Source organism: Trachurus japonicus, chromosome 5 (genome assembly GCF_045865225.1).
Source record: "Trachurus japonicus isolate A0001 chromosome 5, Traja_1.0".
In the NCBI taxonomy this organism is placed as follows: Eukaryota; Metazoa; Chordata; class Actinopteri; order Carangiformes; family Carangidae; genus Trachurus; species Trachurus japonicus.
The window spans coordinates 8,511,871-8,532,055 of NC_140911.1; the positions used below are offsets into that span (position 1 = coordinate 8,511,871).

The 20,185-nt window shown below is 40.2% G+C and overlaps 1 protein-coding gene across 6 annotated transcripts in view; it reads left to right on the forward strand.

Moving 5' to 3' along the window:
* Positions 1 to 20,185, forward strand: part of chchd6b (coiled-coil-helix-coiled-coil-helix domain containing 6b) — a 52,515-nt gene that overhangs the window by 1,019 nt on the left and 31,311 nt on the right. For 2 of the 6 annotated variants that reach the window (XM_085775979.1, XM_085775981.1), the window contains exons 2-6: positions 580 to 682; positions 1,453 to 1,507; positions 3,823 to 3,979; positions 15,814 to 15,834; positions 19,769 to 19,852. In XM_085775979.1, the coding sequence (XP_085632105.1) occupies positions 580 to 682; positions 1,453 to 1,507; positions 3,823 to 3,979; positions 15,814 to 15,834; positions 19,769 to 19,852 (420 nt within the window). Of the gene's footprint in view, positions 1 to 579; positions 683 to 1,452; positions 1,508 to 3,822; positions 3,980 to 15,813; positions 15,835 to 15,997; positions 16,253 to 19,768; positions 19,853 to 20,185 lie in introns of those variants that run through there. The other 4 variants (XM_085775982.1, XM_085775983.1, XM_085775980.1 and 1 more) reach the window with 3 other exon arrangements.

Here is a 20,185-nt window from a genome sequence, read left to right on the forward strand (position 1 = left end):
ACCATTGATCGATATGAGATGGTATCTGCTGTATTGAATAACCTCAATTCATATCAGACCACAAAAAGCTACTAAAATATAATTTGGCATTTTTATTTCTGAGCTCAACCAAATATAAAAATGGTAAAAACAATCAATTTGTTTCATGAAAACAGGCCTCCTATTCACTATAAAGTACCTTATTGTCATTTACTGAGCTTTATAATGTTCACATTCAATAAAAGAAAACTGAAAGATCATTAAATTCCTATTTATTTACATTAAAGCAGGGACTCTGTGGAAAACTGGCTATTTATAGTCTCAAACAAAATAATTTTAGAATTTAGGAATTAGGAAAACTCATTCATCTGTAAATTAAATATGAAATGAACATCCTCAGAACTGCCAGAGGAATTTCAAAATAAAGGCACGTCTTTGATGTTATATATCAATGTCTGATCATACTTTCATTTTGGATTCATAGTGTTGTTGACTTGTTCATCACTGATATAGATGGATGAATGGTTACAACACTTCTCCTTACCATGCAACACATCCTGCCCTGATGTTTATGTGCTTGTGTTTATTCCCACGCTCCAGCTCTCAGAGGATGTGCTCCGCCGGATGAGGGACGCTCAGGGGTCTGACAGCTCGAAGTCACCATCATCTTTGCAGGACAGTCACAAACCACCACCACCACCACGTACGTCCCAGTCACAGACCCGTCCTTGTCACTGAGCTCCCATTGGTTGGCCCATTCTGTTGAAACTTTGTTATAGAGGTGCCACTTCAGCTGTATAATCATTTTGGTGGCTGCAGCTTGTGGTGCTGCTGTTGTTTTGTTCAGCCCACTGATTTCGGATGGGCAAAATAATAGGAACACCTGCTTATTCTATACCTGACTACATGCTCCAAAATGATCATTCACTTGAATTAATGCTACACAGTTTCAACAAAAACTGTACTTTGAAACTTTCGTGAATGTATTTACTGTTTAATTAATCACTAATTGCTAGGTTTAGTTGGGTGTACTGCCAACTGAGTGATTGTCCACTTACACTAACTGTACAGTAGGATAAAGGTAAATTTTCCAGCTGTGAGACTTAATTTAGATTGTTCATTATAGAAACAATTGACATTGACTGAGTCACACTTGCACGGAATATTTACACTTTAGAGTCTGAGAATACCGCTACCTGACTGGGTTGCTCAAATATGTTATTTGGTAATTAAAGTGTGTAGCCTAAATAATAAAGCTACATTTAGCTGTTTCTGATAGATAATAGTTTAATAGGGGAACCTATTTTTAGTTAACTTAACACGGATATTTTTTTAAGTCTGATGTCATGCCCGTAGGGGATTATAATTGGCCAGAACTTAACCCCTTATGTACCGGTTTGTTCCATCTGAGCTAGAAAATGATGTATATTCTTATTGCTTATATAACTAACATTAAACCCATTTGAATTTCAGGTCCAAAACCAACGGGACCCTCCAGTAAAGAAATACAGGAAGAACTGCGCAAAGAGTAGGTGTTCACTGTGTCAAGGTTAACGACCTGCCATGAAATTTGCAGGGTTAGGGTTGGGGTTAACAATAACAATAAGGGTTAACCCTAACCCTCATTACTTCAATTCTTAATTTATGAGTGGATTAACAATTTATTGTATCGTATTGTATATCATTTACCATATATGATAATTGTGCATTACTAATGACCAACTTGGAATTTAATAATTAAGTAATTACTTAATAACTCCAAAACCATTCCTTGTAAATAAAAGATTGTGCACTGAATCTGATCCTAATGTATACTCTCATATATTTAGGGTCGAGCCCTCTGTGTTGACAGAGTCAGCCTCTATCACAGGAGGTGACAGATGTATAACATAGCAGACACATGATACTAACGTGTAATGTTTACAGGGAACACACACTTGCTGAGTGACCTGTAAACACTTGCCTGTGCTGATTTACACTCTCTATATAACGGGCATGCTGCTATGCTGCTGGAATGCTCATATACCATACTGAGTGTCTGTAGATTAACATGTTGGCAGGTCTGCTCTGCTCTCACTGTAACGCTGTTTCCTATTGACATATTTTATCTTGATTGGTGTTTCTAGTGGCAAATACCAGTAATATAATTTGTTCCCACTGATGTGGGTCTTTGTCGTTAAAGCCTCTGGAAACCCAAATCCACCAAAGCCTCCTAACCATGTATTTTAGGGTCTTATGTACATATTATTAAACATGTAAAAATAATTAGAAAAAAGTTTCCATCCAAATTGAAAATATTTGTCTTTTAAGGTTTTGTACAGTAGGTTTGAATTGGGCGGAGTTATCTCTGGGATTTATCACGCAATAAATCCTACCCACTCATAAATCGCCACGTCAGTTCTCTCACCCAGCCCCCCAGTGGCGGCGAACAAAACCGTTCTGCTAACGGTCGCTCCTCCACTCCTCTCAAGTCCTCACAACCAGAGCCATGTCAACCCGAGTTGTGTGTGTGTGGCGATTAGCTTTTAGCATTCATTAGCTTTCCAGCGCGACCTGCCCTGTCTGTCTGTCAGTGCCCACAACTCCTCACATCTCCTCTACATGCAGCCGATACAGCCGTTTCTTTTATGTGTGTGTGTGTGTGTGTGTGTGTGGGGGGGGTGTAAATCCGCGATCAGCATTTAGCCTTTATTAGCTTTCCAGCGCGACCTACCTTGTCTGTCTGTCTGTCTGTCTGTCTGTGTGTGTGCCCACAACTCCTCACAACTCCTCTCTACATACAGCCGATACAGCCGTTTTTTTGGGGGGGTGAGGGGAGGGAGGGAGGGAGGGTGTGTGTAAATTGGCGATTAGCTTTTAGCATTTATTAGCTTTCCAGCGCGACCTGCCTTGTCTCTGTGTGTGTGTCTGTCAGCCCCTCCTGGCGCTCACACAGACATGAGTGACGGTTAAAAGCTTCTTTTTTTTCTGTGAGACTACGACCAAAGACGGTTATGATGCTCCAAAACGAAGCTGGTAGTCTAGTTAGCTGCTAAATAGCATCAATCAATCGATGCACGTCCTCCGGTGAGGACTTTTTTTTTTTTTAACGGTCGCCATTGACGTGTTGCTATGACAATGGAGCTGTCAATCATAGCGTTATCTGCCACGCCCACACTGTCCTGACCAGTGGCATCAATAGTGCCTCAATAGCAAAATGAGCTGTTTTTAAACAAGGTTTTCTAATAGTTATGAATAGTTATTGTCACTCAGACTTTTGTGGATGCTTAATGAGGCACTTGACTTTGATATAATATAAGCATTTTTACCATATATAGTCAGGTTTCCAAAGGCTTTAACAAATTAGGCCAAAATGACAGTGGTGTAAATCTATATGAACCATATGCCAGTTTAGTAGATAAGAAATATCTTAGTTGATACTGAGTAGAAGAAGCATATCAAACAACCTAATACTACTGCTATTTTATATACATTATATCTGTAAAGCTGGCAATCCTGATATGTTATATGTTCAGTCCTTCTGACTTAAAACTACAGTTTGTTCATGATAAACCCTAACCTTTTAGATTTTTCTTGCAATACTTGAATTTCACAAAATGATTAATGAATACCACATTACCCACAATCCTAAAAAATATAGATATTGGTTGTTGCTTCAAACCCTACCAAACAGATGTTAACATGATACACAAAGTGGCTTAGATGAAAACAGTTCATCAATCAATCAGTCAGTCAGTCAGTCAGTCAGTCAGTCAGTCAGTCAGTCAGTCAGTCAAGAACTTTATTTGTCCCCGAGGGGCAATTAAAAGCAGCACTACTACTGCTTCTTCTTCTCTGCTTTAGCTTTGAGCGGCAGCAGGCCCTGGTGCAGGAGCAGTTGGCCAGATTAGCCCAGAGGGAGAAAGAGACTGTTGGGACTGCAGGCCTGGAGGAGCTGGCGCCCGCGCTCATCATTGAGAGAGGGAAGGTCCGTGAAGAGCAAGAAAAGGCTAAGTTGCTGGTGAGTGAAAAATTTTGAGCCTTCGATAAGGGTCAAACCTTTGTTTTACACTTGTAGACCTATTGAGCTAGACTTTACTGTGCTCAGTATCTCACAAAACTATTGATTCAATGTTGTGATTTTCACTTTACAACTATACTCTACACTCAATGAATCAGTTGGATAACATACATTACATGTCATGGTGGAGATAAACAGTATGTGTATTTTGTTTTTTGTATATTTATGTGCATTGTATTTGATTGGTAATGCTTATAAACTGGGATGTAAATATGATCATCTGTTTTTATGAATTTTGATTTAAGGGACATGAGCAATACATTTTACACTTATTACAATAAAAGCCACAGGTGTTTCATTTGTTTCTAAAATCTGATGAACTTGTGGCTTGTATGTGAACTGAAGACATTGATTGTTGTCTCCATGTAGAAATGCTGACAGCTCTGCTTTCTCATTTCAAATGTTCTTGCACAATATTGTCAGATCCAGAATTCAAACTGATAACATGTCAGTGTGTGGGAGAGAAAGGAGGTGATAATCAGAGAGTTGTTTTGGACTTTGATGGAAAATGAAGGCATCACTGTTTCACTAAGTTTGACACAAGAGTGGGACACATTCCTGTGTGTGTTTTTGCGTGACATGAAAAGCTAGTGAAGTGTATCGGTGTGTGTGTAGAAGTAGGATGACAAGACAAAGATGACAAAAAAGTATTATATCTGTGGTTGTACAGTGTAGAAAATAATTGTTGACCAGACTCTGTCATTGATGACGGGTAAGTTTGACAGGTTTGAGTTTCTTTTGTCTTTAGATTAAAGGAAGCTTGGTGTAAAGGTGCAAAGCAGAATTTTTATCTGTTCTTTTAAGTGAAGTAAAGGGTGGTGTTTTTGCTGCATTCAGGTGATGATAGATTTGAAGTACATGTATGAGTGTGTGTGTGTGTGAGAGAACTCTAGAGAGCATAACAACTCTAAATCTTACCATCGTCTCTCTCTTCCACATTTTCCTCTTTCTCACCTGTCTGTCTTAACACCTTCATTGTTCCACAGCTTGACTTGACTACTGTCTAAAATGTCACACATGCTTCACAAACCTAACCAAAAGGAAGCTGAAACCTGACAGAATATTCTTCCATGATTAAATGGAAAGATAGGCTTTGTTTCTGTATTATTTGCTTCAACTTTAAAGTAGATTGAAAGGACCAGTGAGTCTGATTCAAGAGTCCCATCAAATCTGTGTGCTTAGCAGGTGGTCTTTCCTCTTTTCCTCGTATTTTCCATCAACCTTGCTTCCACCGGCAACAACACAGCTGGAGACTTCCAAAAAAAAAAAAAAAAAAATCTCACCACCTCCATCTCTTTTCCCATTCCACCGTAAAATGCTCAACTTTGAGTAGTTTGGGAGCTGCCTTATTTCCCAGAGGAGAACACAAATACACACACACAGGTATACATTCACACGTGCACACAAACTGATGTGACACTATCACAATACACAAATATATATAGCTAAGCAAACCCCCAGCCTATTCCCCCACATGCACCCTTGGCTCCTCAGCGTGTGTTAGTGTGAGGTGACGAGGAGTTGAGGGAGTTGGGGAGGCAACACCTGTCAAGAGAGCTGAGCTGCTCCCCGCACTGCCTCAGGCTGCCTGTCACAAACACTCACATTAGCCATTTACTCCTGTCTCTGCTCTTACCTCCACCACCGGGACTACTTGTGTGTATGTATATAACTGTGTCTATATGTATGTGTGCATGTGCATACCTGTCAATTAAACCAACGCTGTGTCCGCTTACATCTTGGCTGAACAATATGAAAAAAAAAAAGTTCAATTTTTATTTTTTGGCAGATATTGCACCTGGATTATGAGTCACAGGTTCCAGTTGAATTTTTTTTTTGCATTTCATTTTCACTTAGAAATGTAATGTTGTTTTGGGCCTTATACCAAAATGGCATGTTCCCTTTTTGTCTGGAGAATATAATTTATATGGCAGGGCGTCTTTAATACTACACTGCCTCATTTATTATCAAAAAACAAACAAAGAACACCCCAAAATATATTGATTAATTGTTGAGTCCAGTTTCCATCAGTCAAGACAATCTTCTCCCAGCATATATTTTATTTTTAATAGCGCTTTAGTGCTAGAGTTGCAGAAATCCGAATCTGGTCATGACAGAGTAGCACTAATAGTTGCCGCACCCATGTCACCTTCAGCCAAATGTCAACTGTTGGACCTGTGTGTGGGAGTTAGTGCCATCTTGTGGTGAAGTTGCAGATTGCAATCAATTGATAATCCCCTAATTTCACCCTTACATTTCCTACTGGTCACCTAAAAACATAAGAGGACCTATCTAAAGCCAGTGTTTGGATGTCCGTTCTTGGCTACTGAAGAAACATGACGGTACCAAAGGGTGGCCGCTCCCTATGTAGATATAAGTGGCTCATTCTAAACTAAGAGAAACACAATGACTCCTAAATTACACACTGGTGAAAATGTAATTATGAATATTATATATAATTTCTGCCAATAATATGCTCTGAATCCTGCACATTAATCCTCTAAAGGTTCCCTCCAGACATCACCAGATATTATTCAAAGTTTAATTGCTGGACTCACTGGAGGTTTCATCTTATCATAACACATCAATGTAAGTTGTTGTAGATTAAGTCTGATATATCTTTAGGTGGGCCCAGAGAAATCCTCCTCCATCAGCAGATGGATGTGAAACAGCTGTCTAGTGTCAAACTTGAGCAGTTAAGGTCAAACATTCAAGTGAAATAACAATAAGCAAAACACTTTTTTTTTTTTAACGGAGGGGGACCTCAAGTTTGTACAGCTGTGTATCTATATTAAACCCAGTCCAGGAAATGTGGCAACCTGTGTACTCTACAATATTGTAGTTTCTGTACCTTGTTTATTCTTTTTTTTTGCTAACTATTGCTTCTGCACTTTAGTTCCTTCCCCCTGTCCTCCTGCCCTGTCAACTTCTCTCCCTCTCTGCCGCAAGGTACGCTTACAATTTAGTTTTTTCCAACCTGTCATCCTACCTTGTTGGGAGACTATATTTAGGTCCTAACAGTTACACATTGAGTGAAGACACGGAGGAGATGACATGTTACATTAACACCTAGTCTCTCCTCCTATCCTTTCTCTCATTAGCACCTCCTGTGTTTGTTTTTCTTCCCCCGACTCATCTCTACCTCAGTGGTGACATTCATGCTGCAAATAAAATGCTATTAGTATGCACAGGCATTCAGTTCTGAGCAACTTTCACACACACACACACACACACACACACACACACACACACACACACACACACACACACACACACACACACACACACACACACACACTCACAGCACAATGAGAGAGACAAAAACAAGCATCTGCTTTAAACTATTCAATTCCAGAAGCTTCCTGGATGGGGGTGAGAAGAGTCGACTTTGCTGCCTGTGTGGAGGTCGTGGGTCATTGTTTGTAACCTGCCAGTTTGTTTACTTGTATAGTTTTGTAGATTAAAAGCTCCCTTTTATCTGCTGACTCCAAAAAAAAAGGTTATCCACAACAGCATGAGAGTGCAGTTTTAATTTTAGATCTGTTTAGCAGAAAGGATAGGTCTGCTGTATGCATTAATGTATATACATTTAAATGACAAAAACAACAGAATCTTTAAATTGAAAACATTAAAAACATGCTTGTGCATATAAACATGTCACAAAGTAAAAACACAAATTGCTTGTTTCTCATTTGCATATTTGCGCTGAGGCAAAGACTCATTAACACAACATTTTAAGCATTGTTACAATCCCAACAATTGCTATTGAGAGTTTGTATTGCATTTTTATGAAATATGCATGTTGTAGTGTTACATGTATATTTGGATACTCCATCCAGAAGTTTATAAACCCTACAGGCAATTTTCACATCAATTTCAGTGCGGAAAATAGGTCACTCTTTATACACCATGCTGCTTTGCTCTTTGACACACAAACTTATCACTAATGTTACAAGCTTTTAACATATTAATCAAGCCGATACTATCCTGCAATCCGTGTTTTCACCTTGATTAAAATATCACAATGCAAATTAAGCCAAAAGATTTTGTTGTAAAGAAAGCAGAGTTTTGTAAAAAGAAATGGACATCTTTAATGAACCAGAAATAATGAAGTCTGGATGTGTTAATCTTATCGGTTACATGAGATTAAATGTGTGAGGAGAGGTGTTGTGCCCATTTGGTCACTCCTGATGTCCCTGATTTCTCACACCCCCTCTTTTCTTTAACACCCCAGCCTGATTGTTGTGTAAGCAGCAAATCAGACAGTCCAGTTATGTTGTGAATCCTGATAAATGACAGTGTCAGGCTGTGCATCTTTTTTAAAAAACAAAGTCACATATCACATAGGTTGGATTATTGGTTGGTATATCTAGTATTTGGCTAAACGGTGTTGGTGAAGCAATGCCATAAATAGCCACTAGATGGCATTGTTGAAGCATGTTTGGTTTACCTGGGAATTAAAAAGCAGGATGGATGTGTGGATCTGCACAGCAACATGTGCTCCTGGGCAACATGTTCTCCCAGCATTTATTCCTTCTCCTCTGTCTCTCATCTTTTTATCTTTCCCTTTTCAACCCTGCAGTCCCTGTCCTTCCTCTGTGTGTGTATGTGTGTGTTTGTGTGTGTGTATGTGTGTGTTTGTGTGTGTGTGCGAGAGTGAGTGATGATTCAGAGCGAAGCATTTGACACTGTCCAAAAGAAAGATGATGAAAACCAGGGTGAAAAGCCCAACATTCATTTAAGTCAGACCTGAAATGACAAACACTCGACCACAGCGGATGTTGCCACACATGTTAACAGTACTGCCCTGACGTTGTGTAGAAACACTAGCACCAAGCACTTGAGGGTAGAGATGTTGTGTTTTGCACTGAATATGCAGCCATTCAGTTGCAAGATGTTCTCACTAACCAGCAGGCCCCCCTGCTGTCTACGTCTGATAGACATTTTGTCAACGATCGCTGAACATTATTCTCTGCTCAGGATTTTTCTACTGTTGTTTTTGCACATTCCCTTACATATATTGATTCCCCCCCCCCCCCCCACTATTATGTTTTTTTAATCGAACATTTCCTTATCTCCTGGTCACACAGTGTTGCGTAGATATTTCATCTGAGGTGTGTTTGAAGACTTCATCACACATCAAATCTGTGATTTGAAAGCAAATATTACCTCAACATCTCGTCCCCCCCACACTCAACTAACCTGTGGTTACAGCACTCTGTCAATTCAGATCACTTCAGCTGCTCTGAGAGTTTGCTTTCCAGCAGCAGATGGGCATGTTGGTTCAGTTCTCCTCAGTCAATCCTGTAATAATCTCTAGGAGGTTTTTTTTTTCACTTGACCCAAGATGACAGTGTTCATCTAAAATAAGAGCCATGGATCTGCTGTTTTGAAGCAGATCATTGCACATAATTGTTGGGATGAATACAAGGAAAGGATCATCCTGTAACATTATGTATTCATTCAGTGTTAATTGGCATAGTTGGCTACAGGTGCACACAAGGATATAGATTGAAAAGAAAACCACAGCAGAAGCACCATATAGTATCAGCCTGGCATTTAAAATGTTCACGTGTACATGAATTTAACACATATTTTTCCTTTGTCTGTCAGTACTCGTATTTTTTTTTCTTCATCCACCTGTTAGGGAGGTCTGAGTCTATGATAGTGGGCAACCAAGCAAATGGAAGCCAGAGAGCTTGGAGAAAGAGAAAGATGGTCAGGGATGGGCTGTGGGAGAGAGGAGACTTGGAGCGTGGTGTGGTGTGGTAATAGATTCAGATGTCTGACTCGGACTGCCAGCGAGCTAGATAGTCAACTCTGCTTGTTAGCCAAAGACAGAGGGTGGGAGAGGAGGACAATGGGTTTTAAAAATCCAGAGGAGAGGAAGAGAGCAGAAAGATGGGGAAGAAAAATGAATTGGTACAGTCGGATGAGTGGGTGAACTGCATGGCCACGGCATTTGAGTCTGCTCGTGTGACATAAGTGTGAAGGTGCACATATGGACGGACACACACAGATGGAAACGCTCACTTTCGCTCTCAAAGACACTGACAATGTTAAAAAAAAAAGAAAAAAGAAAGAAATGGCAGCTCAGACGCACATTCACACACGGCTAAACCACTTGTTATCAGCTGGTGTAATCACAGACTTGACATCTTTTCTGCATGTTAAAGCAGCTTAGCCCTTTGTGCACGCTCGCACTCACTCACACACACACATACACGTACAGTACTCCCCCATCTTCTCAAGCGATGGTAATTGCTGACGAGCAGAGCGTTCACCGGCTGAGGAGATTTTGATCGGTGCAGAGCTGTGTCTGTGTGTGTGTCTGTGTGTGTGTGTGTGAGGGGGGGGCACAAATCCTGTTGGTTCAAAGGACAAGTGTGTAGGAGTGGAATACCTCTCCCATCAGAGAGCAGATGTGATGTAATGAGACAGCTGGACAAGACTTATTATCCAGAGGAAAAGTAATGTTTCCCTGATGCTCATTCTCATAGAGGAGAATAATGATTTATGCCGAGACAATCAAAGTGTGGGGTCAAAGATTTGCGATCTTGCGAGATTTCTCATTTTCGCAGCAAATTGTGAGTCTGTTTAAGTTGCATTCATCGCTGTCAAATACAAGCAGTAGACAAACAGTGGGCGTCGATGTTTCTACTCGCTATGTAATATTGTATCGGTTCATCCGACAGAAACAGTGCATTCACTAATGAGCCCTGGATTCTTCCTGAATATTGTTTTATTGGAAAGTCGATGGTGAGATTTTGAGCAAAAACCAAACTGTGCGTTCAGTTCGGACCAGTTGATTGAAGACAAACCAGGTGGAACTGCACAGGTGGACAAAGTGAGACGGCTTTTCTTGACATGCTCCTTCCTGTTGGTGGGTTTAAATAGCTAGATATATATTCAGAAGAATCCACTGTGACCAAACTGTTCCTGTCTGTAGTTGATAAGATTTCTCCAGGGCACTGAGAGCGTTTTGAAACTGATGAGTGGAGAAGTTTGGTCCCTGGACTTAAAAAGTAAAAACTTTGCAGAACGTCACTATTTTCGGCTTAATTGGAAGAAATTGGAGCAAATGAGTGGAAAAGGCAGAAAATGCCTGTGGTTATTGTTGCTCCCCTCTCCCTCCCTCTCTCTCTCTAGCTACTACCTTTTTATTCATTCATCTCACCCTTTATTCTCTTCTCAACAAAACCTGTTCCTCCCGTTCAAATGACATGACACCTCTCTTTCTCCATCCTTCTCCAACCTCTTCTCTCCATCCTCCCCTTAGTGTCTGTCTTCTTCTCTGTCTGTGGTGGGAACAGCCTGATGATGAAGTGTTAATTCATTTAACCTCCCCCAGCTATGTGAGGAGAACACACATTTAATGAGCAAACAGCTAGACTAACCAATTCATGCCTCTGGTGTTTTTACTGTACTGTGTGCGAATACTTAAGTGTGTGTGCAATGTGTGCTTTAGTAGGTGCATGCAGGTGTGTGTGCATTACCCACAGGTGTTAGTGTGATGATTCATGCATATGGATTTGAGGTGTTTTCTTGATTGAAGCTGTGACTTCGGAGGCTATGTGTTAATACACCTGTAACATTAGATTTAACCCACATTCGATTTCTACTTCGATTTTTTTTTTTAATTAAAAAGATGACAGTCACATGTCATTCAAGGGGATGCGCACTTTATTTGACACCTGTCATCTGACAGCTACACTGCCATATGCCTGAACACATAGTAAAGGTGTAGTATAGTCGCCTGGATGCTCTGCAAGCAAAAATGTAATAAATAACTGCCTCCCTAGGGAGTTGATGTGAGCCTATGCTGGGAAATGGGACTGTGGCATATGACACATGGATGCACACCCACCTGTGATGATGTGCACTGGCAGTGCCAGTGCGTGGGCTTATGTAGAAAGCAGTGGGTGCAAATGTTGCGTCATGCACCTCCAGTATGTGTTGCCCTTTACTTGGTGTTTGTTCTTTTGTCTGTATGTGTGTGTATGAAAGAGCAGGCAGTGCTGCATGTTGAGATGAGACAATTAACACAAAATGTTAGGTGATATAAATGTGAACACAGATTTGCCACTGAGATATAAACAACGTGCAAGTTATATTGGGAAACAACTCTGTGATTTTAGTGTCTCAGTAAGACTTTCTTATACATGATCAAAGTTTTTCAGTTTTTAACAGTAATAGTTACCTGCAAGAGATGACTGAATGCCATTGCAGGTGTGTACATACGTGTGTGTGTGTGTGTGTGTTTGTGTCTGTTTGTATATACCTTGCTGTGGATCGTTCAGTTTGCCTTTGAGGGCAAATCCACACAAACACTCTGGAGTCTCAGCCAAGCATCAGCATCGACCAAACAAGAGCTGGGGTGAAAGCACTCAGCTGTACCCGTGGCATTTATTACTGGCACACATGATGAATGTGCTTACCGTACTTATTCCCACAGAGATATGGAGGACAGGAAGAAAGCTGTCACTGAATTAGCTCCGATTTTCTCCCCTCTGTCTGTCTTTCTGTCTTCCTCTCTTTCTCTCCATCTCTTCCTCCCTAATTAAAAAGCCAAATCAGGAGTTTGACTGCACAAACTGTGTCTGCCAGTGACATTCTCCAGCCTAATCCTCATTTTAGCCCTCTTTCCTCATCTCCGTCTTTCTCCCTCCTCTCCTGACTCCAAGTGGAAAGCCACACCAAAATCTTTTCTCCCCAAACACATAGATTTATTCAAATTTACCATTTGCATAACTCAGTATTTACATAATTGATTTCCAAGGAAGCGTTTCTCACCATGTGAGGTGGTGTTGTAGACCAAAAGGTCTCATCCTGTCACATAAACACACACGTGCATGTGCACATGGATGCGTGTGCCATGCACAAACACACACACACACACACACACACACACACACACACACACACACACACACACACACACACACACACACACACACACACACACACACACATTCTTAATGGCACATTTTTCTGCCTCTGTTTTTCTGCTTCACTCCCACAGAGAAACACTCACACACACACAGACACACACACACAGTCTTACCAGACCATTGAGGTTTCAAGTTTAAATCAAGCATGAAGCGTTGCCGAGCTGGTGCATCTGGTGACCCTCATGGTACGACCACAGCAAACATAATTCAGCAAAGCATAGCTAATCATATTCATCATTGCAATCCATAAAATCTGTGTATTTATCTCGAAGTGACATCATTAATTTCACCATGTTAGTAAAATATTTTCCCCTTTTCACCTGTGCAGATTTGCAGATGTTCTGGTTCTGGCAGCGTGCACTGATCACAAACCTTAGCTCCCATTTGTCATCCTGACATCATGTGACTTGCTCTTTATTATTGTGCCCCTAAATAGATTTTTAGACCAGGATGAAGCTGATTATGGTTTATGTTTGACAGAAGTTGTTGGTTTGACCATTTTGGAAATCAGAAGTGTTTGTACTTGTTCTGAACAGCTGCACTCAGAGGTCACAGAGCGGGGGCGGAGATGTAATACTGTTTGAATACGGGGATAACTGCACAAGATTTTAGACTTGACTGATTTGTCAAGAATGTACAAAAGACAAGACGCATGGGTGTGAATGTCGGATCGTTTGTTATTGAACGCTACAGAAACTGTTGGACTATGTCAGAAAAAGGCTTTAGGGGGGTGAGTGGGTGAGTGGGTGGGTGGGGGTTTAGAGGGAGGGAAGTACATCTTGTTGTACATCTTTAGACAATGAAGTGAGAAAAATGAAGGGTCATTTTTTTTGGATGGGTAGGTGGTAATTATTGTTAGCATAATTTGTCGATAATACTCTGCTGGGTCCACTGTGCATGATTTGATAAATTTCACTCATAATTTTACCGGCAGCGGCAACGAGTGAGAGATGGGTGTTGTTGCTATGGTTACCTACAGTTTGACATATTATCCACACGCACCGTTTTTAGAGATGTGCTTAAACCTGAATTACTTTGAAGGGATTTTGTTATGTGATTTTTATTTTCACTTGCCTGTGATTCACTGATGTTAATTATGTTTACCCAAGTATAGTTAACTTGATTAATAACACATTAAGGTTATGGTCATAATATAATCTTGGTGAATATTTCAGCCTTTAGTCTGTTTGGAATATTTCACCGGCTGTGTTTTTGCTAGCTCAGTTGATTCAGACTCGTAATGTTCTGCGGTTGCTGACTGCCGGTCTCCGGAGAGCACCAAAACAATGACTGGATGTACCTGGAAGGCCATTGTCCGCTACGGCCCATGGACTGCACCGAAACTACTTGGGTGTGTGTGTTTGTCTGTATCTGTATCACAACAAGCCCCCACACCTCTCCTCTAAAGTCTATCGTCTATGGAAATGGGACCTCCACACTCCTGTGAACACGCTGTGGGAGGCCATAGACACACACACACACACACAGAGGCAGACTCAGCCACAGACTCAGTATAGGGCCAGCCACTGAAGAGCGGGAAGGTTAAACAGATGGCATCGGCTGTATCCGTTACACAGATTACTCAACACACAGACACTCTGGAGCAACTGGCTTTGTGAGCTCACCTCATTTAACTGAATGGTGTCTTTATGAGGCATGGCAACATTAGAGCCACCCACTGCTCTAATCTATCCCTTTCTGTTTTGTGTCTAAAGCCGGACTGGGAGCACTTGGTTTGAGTGGGCAAAGCTAGACACACCCAAATACGCTGCCCCTGTTTTTGTCTCTGTGTTGTAATACTTCATCTCAATGATATTTGATATGGTGGTGAGAGATGCATTGTTACATATTGTACTTTCAACTTTTCAGTCGTATAACGTTTTATGTCTGCGTTCAAGACTCACACATTTACAAGTCTGTAAATTATTATGTGAAGAACACATAGTAAGCTGTAGTCTTCCAAGTCCTGCTAAGAGCTGCTGTAAAACAGGCAATAAACACACACCCGCATAACTGCCTTTTAAATATTAATGTGCAAGGCTAAAAATGAACGCTTATACCAGTAGTAAAACTGAACTTTGAAATGAAAATACATAGTTTGTATTTAAAACGTTTGTGTTTGTTTTTTTAATGTGTACTTAAGATATACTTAACAAAGCAAAATTCATTTGTTATTAGGCTTTGTGCAAAGACGCACCATGTGGCATACAAGCACAAAGATGTTTTTACAAGTAGCGTTTTCTGACCAAGACAGTTGTATGGGTGTGGATATAAGGCTATATGGAAAACAGTTGCCTGTGCCACCAGTTTGACCCAATGTAGAGAGATTACTGAGAAGAATAGCACGTCGTGTTGTTTCATCCTCTTTGCAAACTAGTAAGTTATCTGGTCTCAGACTGCATGTCCTGACACGCTCAATTCATTATGTGACTGATGATGGAGATTACAAATGTATTCCATGCAACATTTGCAACTCAACATTTGGCAAATTAGTTTTTTTTGTAACTAACAATTAGTCCTCAGCCTAACATTCAACTTGTATGTGATGGTTTTGATTACAGCTGTACTAACCTTGTGCCCTCTTTGTTCCCCCCTTTTTGCAATTATTTCTTTTATTGTTATCTCTGCTTGCACTCTCGCCCCCCCCTCTATATCAGCTGTTTCTTTATTCATCTTTACTTCATCTCCCCTTTTCTTTCCCTCATTATGCTCATCTTTTATCCTCCTCCTCTCCCTCCTCTCTGACTCCATCATCATCCCTTCTTGTGCCTTCCTTGTGCCTTCTGCTGCCTTGCTAACCACTGTCCCCTTGCTCTCTCCTAGCCAGCAGATTTGGATGTCTGGGTAAGCAACACTGCCATTGCTGCTTTCTCCTATTTTTTTAAGCTTTTTGTTGTTGCTCTTTCCCTCTCTCTCTCCCTCTCTGTCTACCTCTCTACCTCTTCCTTTCCCTCTCTCACTCTCTCACTTCTCTATTCAAATGTCATGTTTTCATTGTGCATTAAAGCGAGGCCGTGAGTGTGCTGCCGCCACCATTCCACACAACAACACTTTGGGAGGTATTCAGCTAGAAAATTACACATCATCTGTGCTGCTGGCAGAGGTGATTTTACACACACACAAACAGTGCATTCGCAAAGTATTCAGACCCCTTCACTTTTTTTCACGTTTTGTTATGTCGCAGCCTTATGCTGAAGTCATTTTAATTCATTTTTTCCCTCATCAATCTCCACTCAATACCCTATAATTACAAAGCAAAAACATCATTTTAGACATACTTGCAACTTTATTAAAAAGGAGAAATTGAAAGATCACTTTTCAGACCCTCTCCTCAGTACTTAACTGAAGCACCTTTGGCAGTGATTACAGCCGTCATCATGAGTATGACACGACAAGCTGTGCACACCTGGGTTTGGAGATTTTCTGCCATTCTTTTCTGCAGTTCCTCTCAGGATCTGTCAGGTTGGGTACTGTCAGCTGACAGCCACTTCCAGGTTTCTCCAGGGATGTTGGTTCGGGTTCAAGTCAGGATAGTGTGGCTGGACGACTCAACGACGTTCACAGAGTTGTCCTTCATCCGCTCTTTGGTGTGATCTTAGTGTCATTATCCTGATGGACAGGTAACCTCCAGCCCAGTCTGAGGTCCTGAGTGCACTGAACCAGCTTTTCATAGAGGATATTTCTGTGCGTTCCTCTGTTCAGCTTTCTGTCAAATCTTAACCTTTTTAATTGTCCCTACAACTCAAGAACATCACCACAGCATGACACTGCCACCACCATGCTCCGTCTGACTACCAAGCTCAGGCTGGTGGAGTGCTGCAGTGAAAGTCATCCCCCTGGAAGTTTCTCTAGTCACTGGATCTCTGGATGGTCACCGTCGTTCCATACTCCTTCCCAGGATCTGTTTCTTGTCACAATCTTGTCCCTGTCCTGTGCTGGTAGTTCCCCTTCACTTTGCCGCTTGGCCTTTGGTCTGATATTGACATTATAGCAGCATCTCAAAGATGCTCAAGAAAAATGGGATTATGGGTTAGATTAATTCCACAAATCACAGCAAAGGGTATGAATACTTTTTTAAAATTAAAATTGTATTGTAGTTTTTCTTTTTCTAAATTACTTTTTTTCTTTTTACATATTCACAGAGTATCGTATGTAGATTGATGAGCATAAAATGAATTGAATTTAAATAATTTCGGGCTACAAGATGACAAAAAGTGAGAATACTTTCTGGATTCACCATACTTACACAGCTCTTAAACATCAAACATCTGCTGTAGAGAGGAAAAAGTGCAGTAAGCGCAGTATAGGGATTTGCCGATGTGCTCTTTGGGGATGCATGGGCCTTTTAAGTGAGGATAAGATTAGATTGGATTTAATACATGTAATGTCGATGTGTGTGTGTGCCAGCATGTGTATGTACACCTGTATTAAGAATATCAGTTGAGAGCAGAGAGGATCAGTAGATCAGCCTGAGAAGATGCCGTTGCTCCATCAGATCTCTATCACACAAAATGTGTGTCTGTGTGTGCCTGGTTGTATGTTGTAATACAAAATAATTACATTTTTAAATGCTACATAAATCCACACCCCATTGCTGCCTTTTGCTGCTTTACCCCGTTCAGCTTCAGTGTGTTCATACACCATATTATGTTCACAGTGCTGTTGTACAACCTCCCTCATTATCCTTATGGGTTAGAAACAGTGTGTGCTCATAAGCCCTAGTACTGATTGATTTGTGTATTTTAATTCTTGTACTTTGGATCTAATTTAAACTTCTAAGGGAATGTGTTGATTCCAAAGAGACATCCACCAGTCTGTGTTCACCATGTGCACGTTATCTTTCCTTTTATGCATTTCAGCCATTATGTGTGATTCAGATTGTGCAGCTGTTTAATGTTCAGGTCCTTCTTTATCTATTGCACACTCTCCACAGCATGACCAAACTTCTGACAGATGCGTTCAGGCACTAAGATCCTACACCAAGCTGCAAGTTTTTTATCCAGCTCACTGCCCTTCATATGGGGTTTAGTGGGTTCAAATCTGCCAATTTTCTGTTATATAAATCATAAAAACAGATTTGATATTCTGTTTCATATCAAGTAACTCCATGTGATCTATATAGGTAAACAAATCACTGTCAGTGTCTATGCAAAAAAGTTAAAAAATGTAAATCTTCACTGTAATATTATGATTGGATTAACTCAAATGACATTGGTCAGTGATGCTGGTGGCATGGTGAAGGGTCAAGGTACTGTTAGTGTGCTTGCTGTGCAGCTAAACTGCTATTATCTTAAATTTTAAATGTTCACAATCATATCTATTGACTATCCCTCTCTCTAATTTCCTTTTTTTCCATAGGTCCTCATTATTCTTTATTATCATATTACAGTTAATATTTATCATAAACAAATCATAAATGTAATCTTCTCATTCCATTCTATGGTACTGTGTTATAATTCTGCCACACTGTGAAGCCATATCCTGCTAAAACAAAGTGGCTCCATCGTGAAAGTCATACTGCATCTTCTGGTGAATCTTTCCTCAAAGTGAATGTTTTATTTAAAATCCCTAGTGCATGTGCAGTTACAACCTCAAGCTCCACTGGCAACTTGTTTTCACAGCGTTTCTTTCTGACGTCTGCCTCCTATCTTCTTCTGCTTGCATGATGCTCCGCCATTGGCCCAAACTATGGGTCTTCAGCCTTCAGCCAATCTGCTGCCTGTCAAAGCTTGGCTCAGCGGGCTTATTAAAGTGTTTCACCTCATCATAATGCCAGCAACGCCATGTCCACCCTTGCTGCCACTGTGCCAGCTACATGCCACCACAGTAGTTTTGTAAGTTCTGTTAGATACTGTAGACTCCCTATTTAAAAAGCCATTTTGTTGTGTTTTCCATGAAGTTTAGATGTGATGTCCTTTCCTTTCCATGAATGGTATCTTTGATTTCCATCAAGCATCATATATTCATAATGATATCATAATGTACCCATAAAGAAGTGCATGGATGAAGAAACACATCTTAAGTTATTGCAATAATAATATACATCAAAAACAAAAACTTGCCATTTGTCGCTATAGCCGCACACTTCAGGAGGGTATAGATAACTTCTACATTGGTTTCCCAAATTGTTTTGGACATAAGTTTGTTGTTAGATGAAAACTTTTCAATGTTTTGCAGAAAAGAATGTATCCCTTTTGTAATTTCCATAAGTTAGCAATGCTTTAGCTGATACTGTAGGTCAGTTACATCATGTTCACACAGAACTGAAAACTGTTCCAGTAAACACTATGAAGCTGTGATTTGTAGGTTGTCAAACATAATAATATGATATGACATGACTTTTATCTGTTTTGTTACTGGAATATGAAATAGAGTTGACTGATGATGCCATAGTTGTTTTTTCCTTTAGTTTTGTCTTCCCACTGTAATTGTTGTGTGTTGTGTATCTGTTGATACTCTTCTCTCCCCAACATTTACCTGTCACTGGTGTCCACTGTGTGAAATTGAATGTGCTGCTTTATCCCATTACCCTTAGCATTATTTTACTCACTTAGTGACTATGTCAACTTAAACATGGTAAAATGAAAATTGGTAATTATTAAATGGACCACAAAATGATTTCCTTCTCCCAATTTCCCAGCCAGTCAAAATTAAGTATTTATACAGACCTAACCAGTTTATATTAGTTTAGTAAGTTGTCAGGTGTAAATAATGAAATTACTTCTTTATATTCTTTTTTTTTTTAACTCTTATGTTTCTTCTTCCTCTCCTTCTTCAGGCCAAACAACTGGATAACAAAGAGAAAGAACTGGCCAGCATCTCCAGCTTCTATAAAGAGCAACTAGAAATACTAGAGAAAAAGGTAAGGAGTGGTTTTCCATCATATAAACAGGCATATCATGAAAAGGAATGGCGCTCATATATAAACATGTGTCCTTCAATGTGTACATTAATTGCATCCCAGGATGTTCAATTAAAAAGAAAGTAGTTTTGAAAAGCGAGACCTGCTCTATGAAATCATAGAGGAGCTGACATTAGTTTATGTAAATCAGTGAGTCTGGCCATCTTCCTTTTCATCATTTTCTTTGAGATTTTTTGTGGCGGTTTAGAAAGCAAGATACTAGCACTTAAAATTTTTGACATGTATAACTGGAGACCTCACTAATGAGATAAAAACATCTTGTAGGCTTTCACT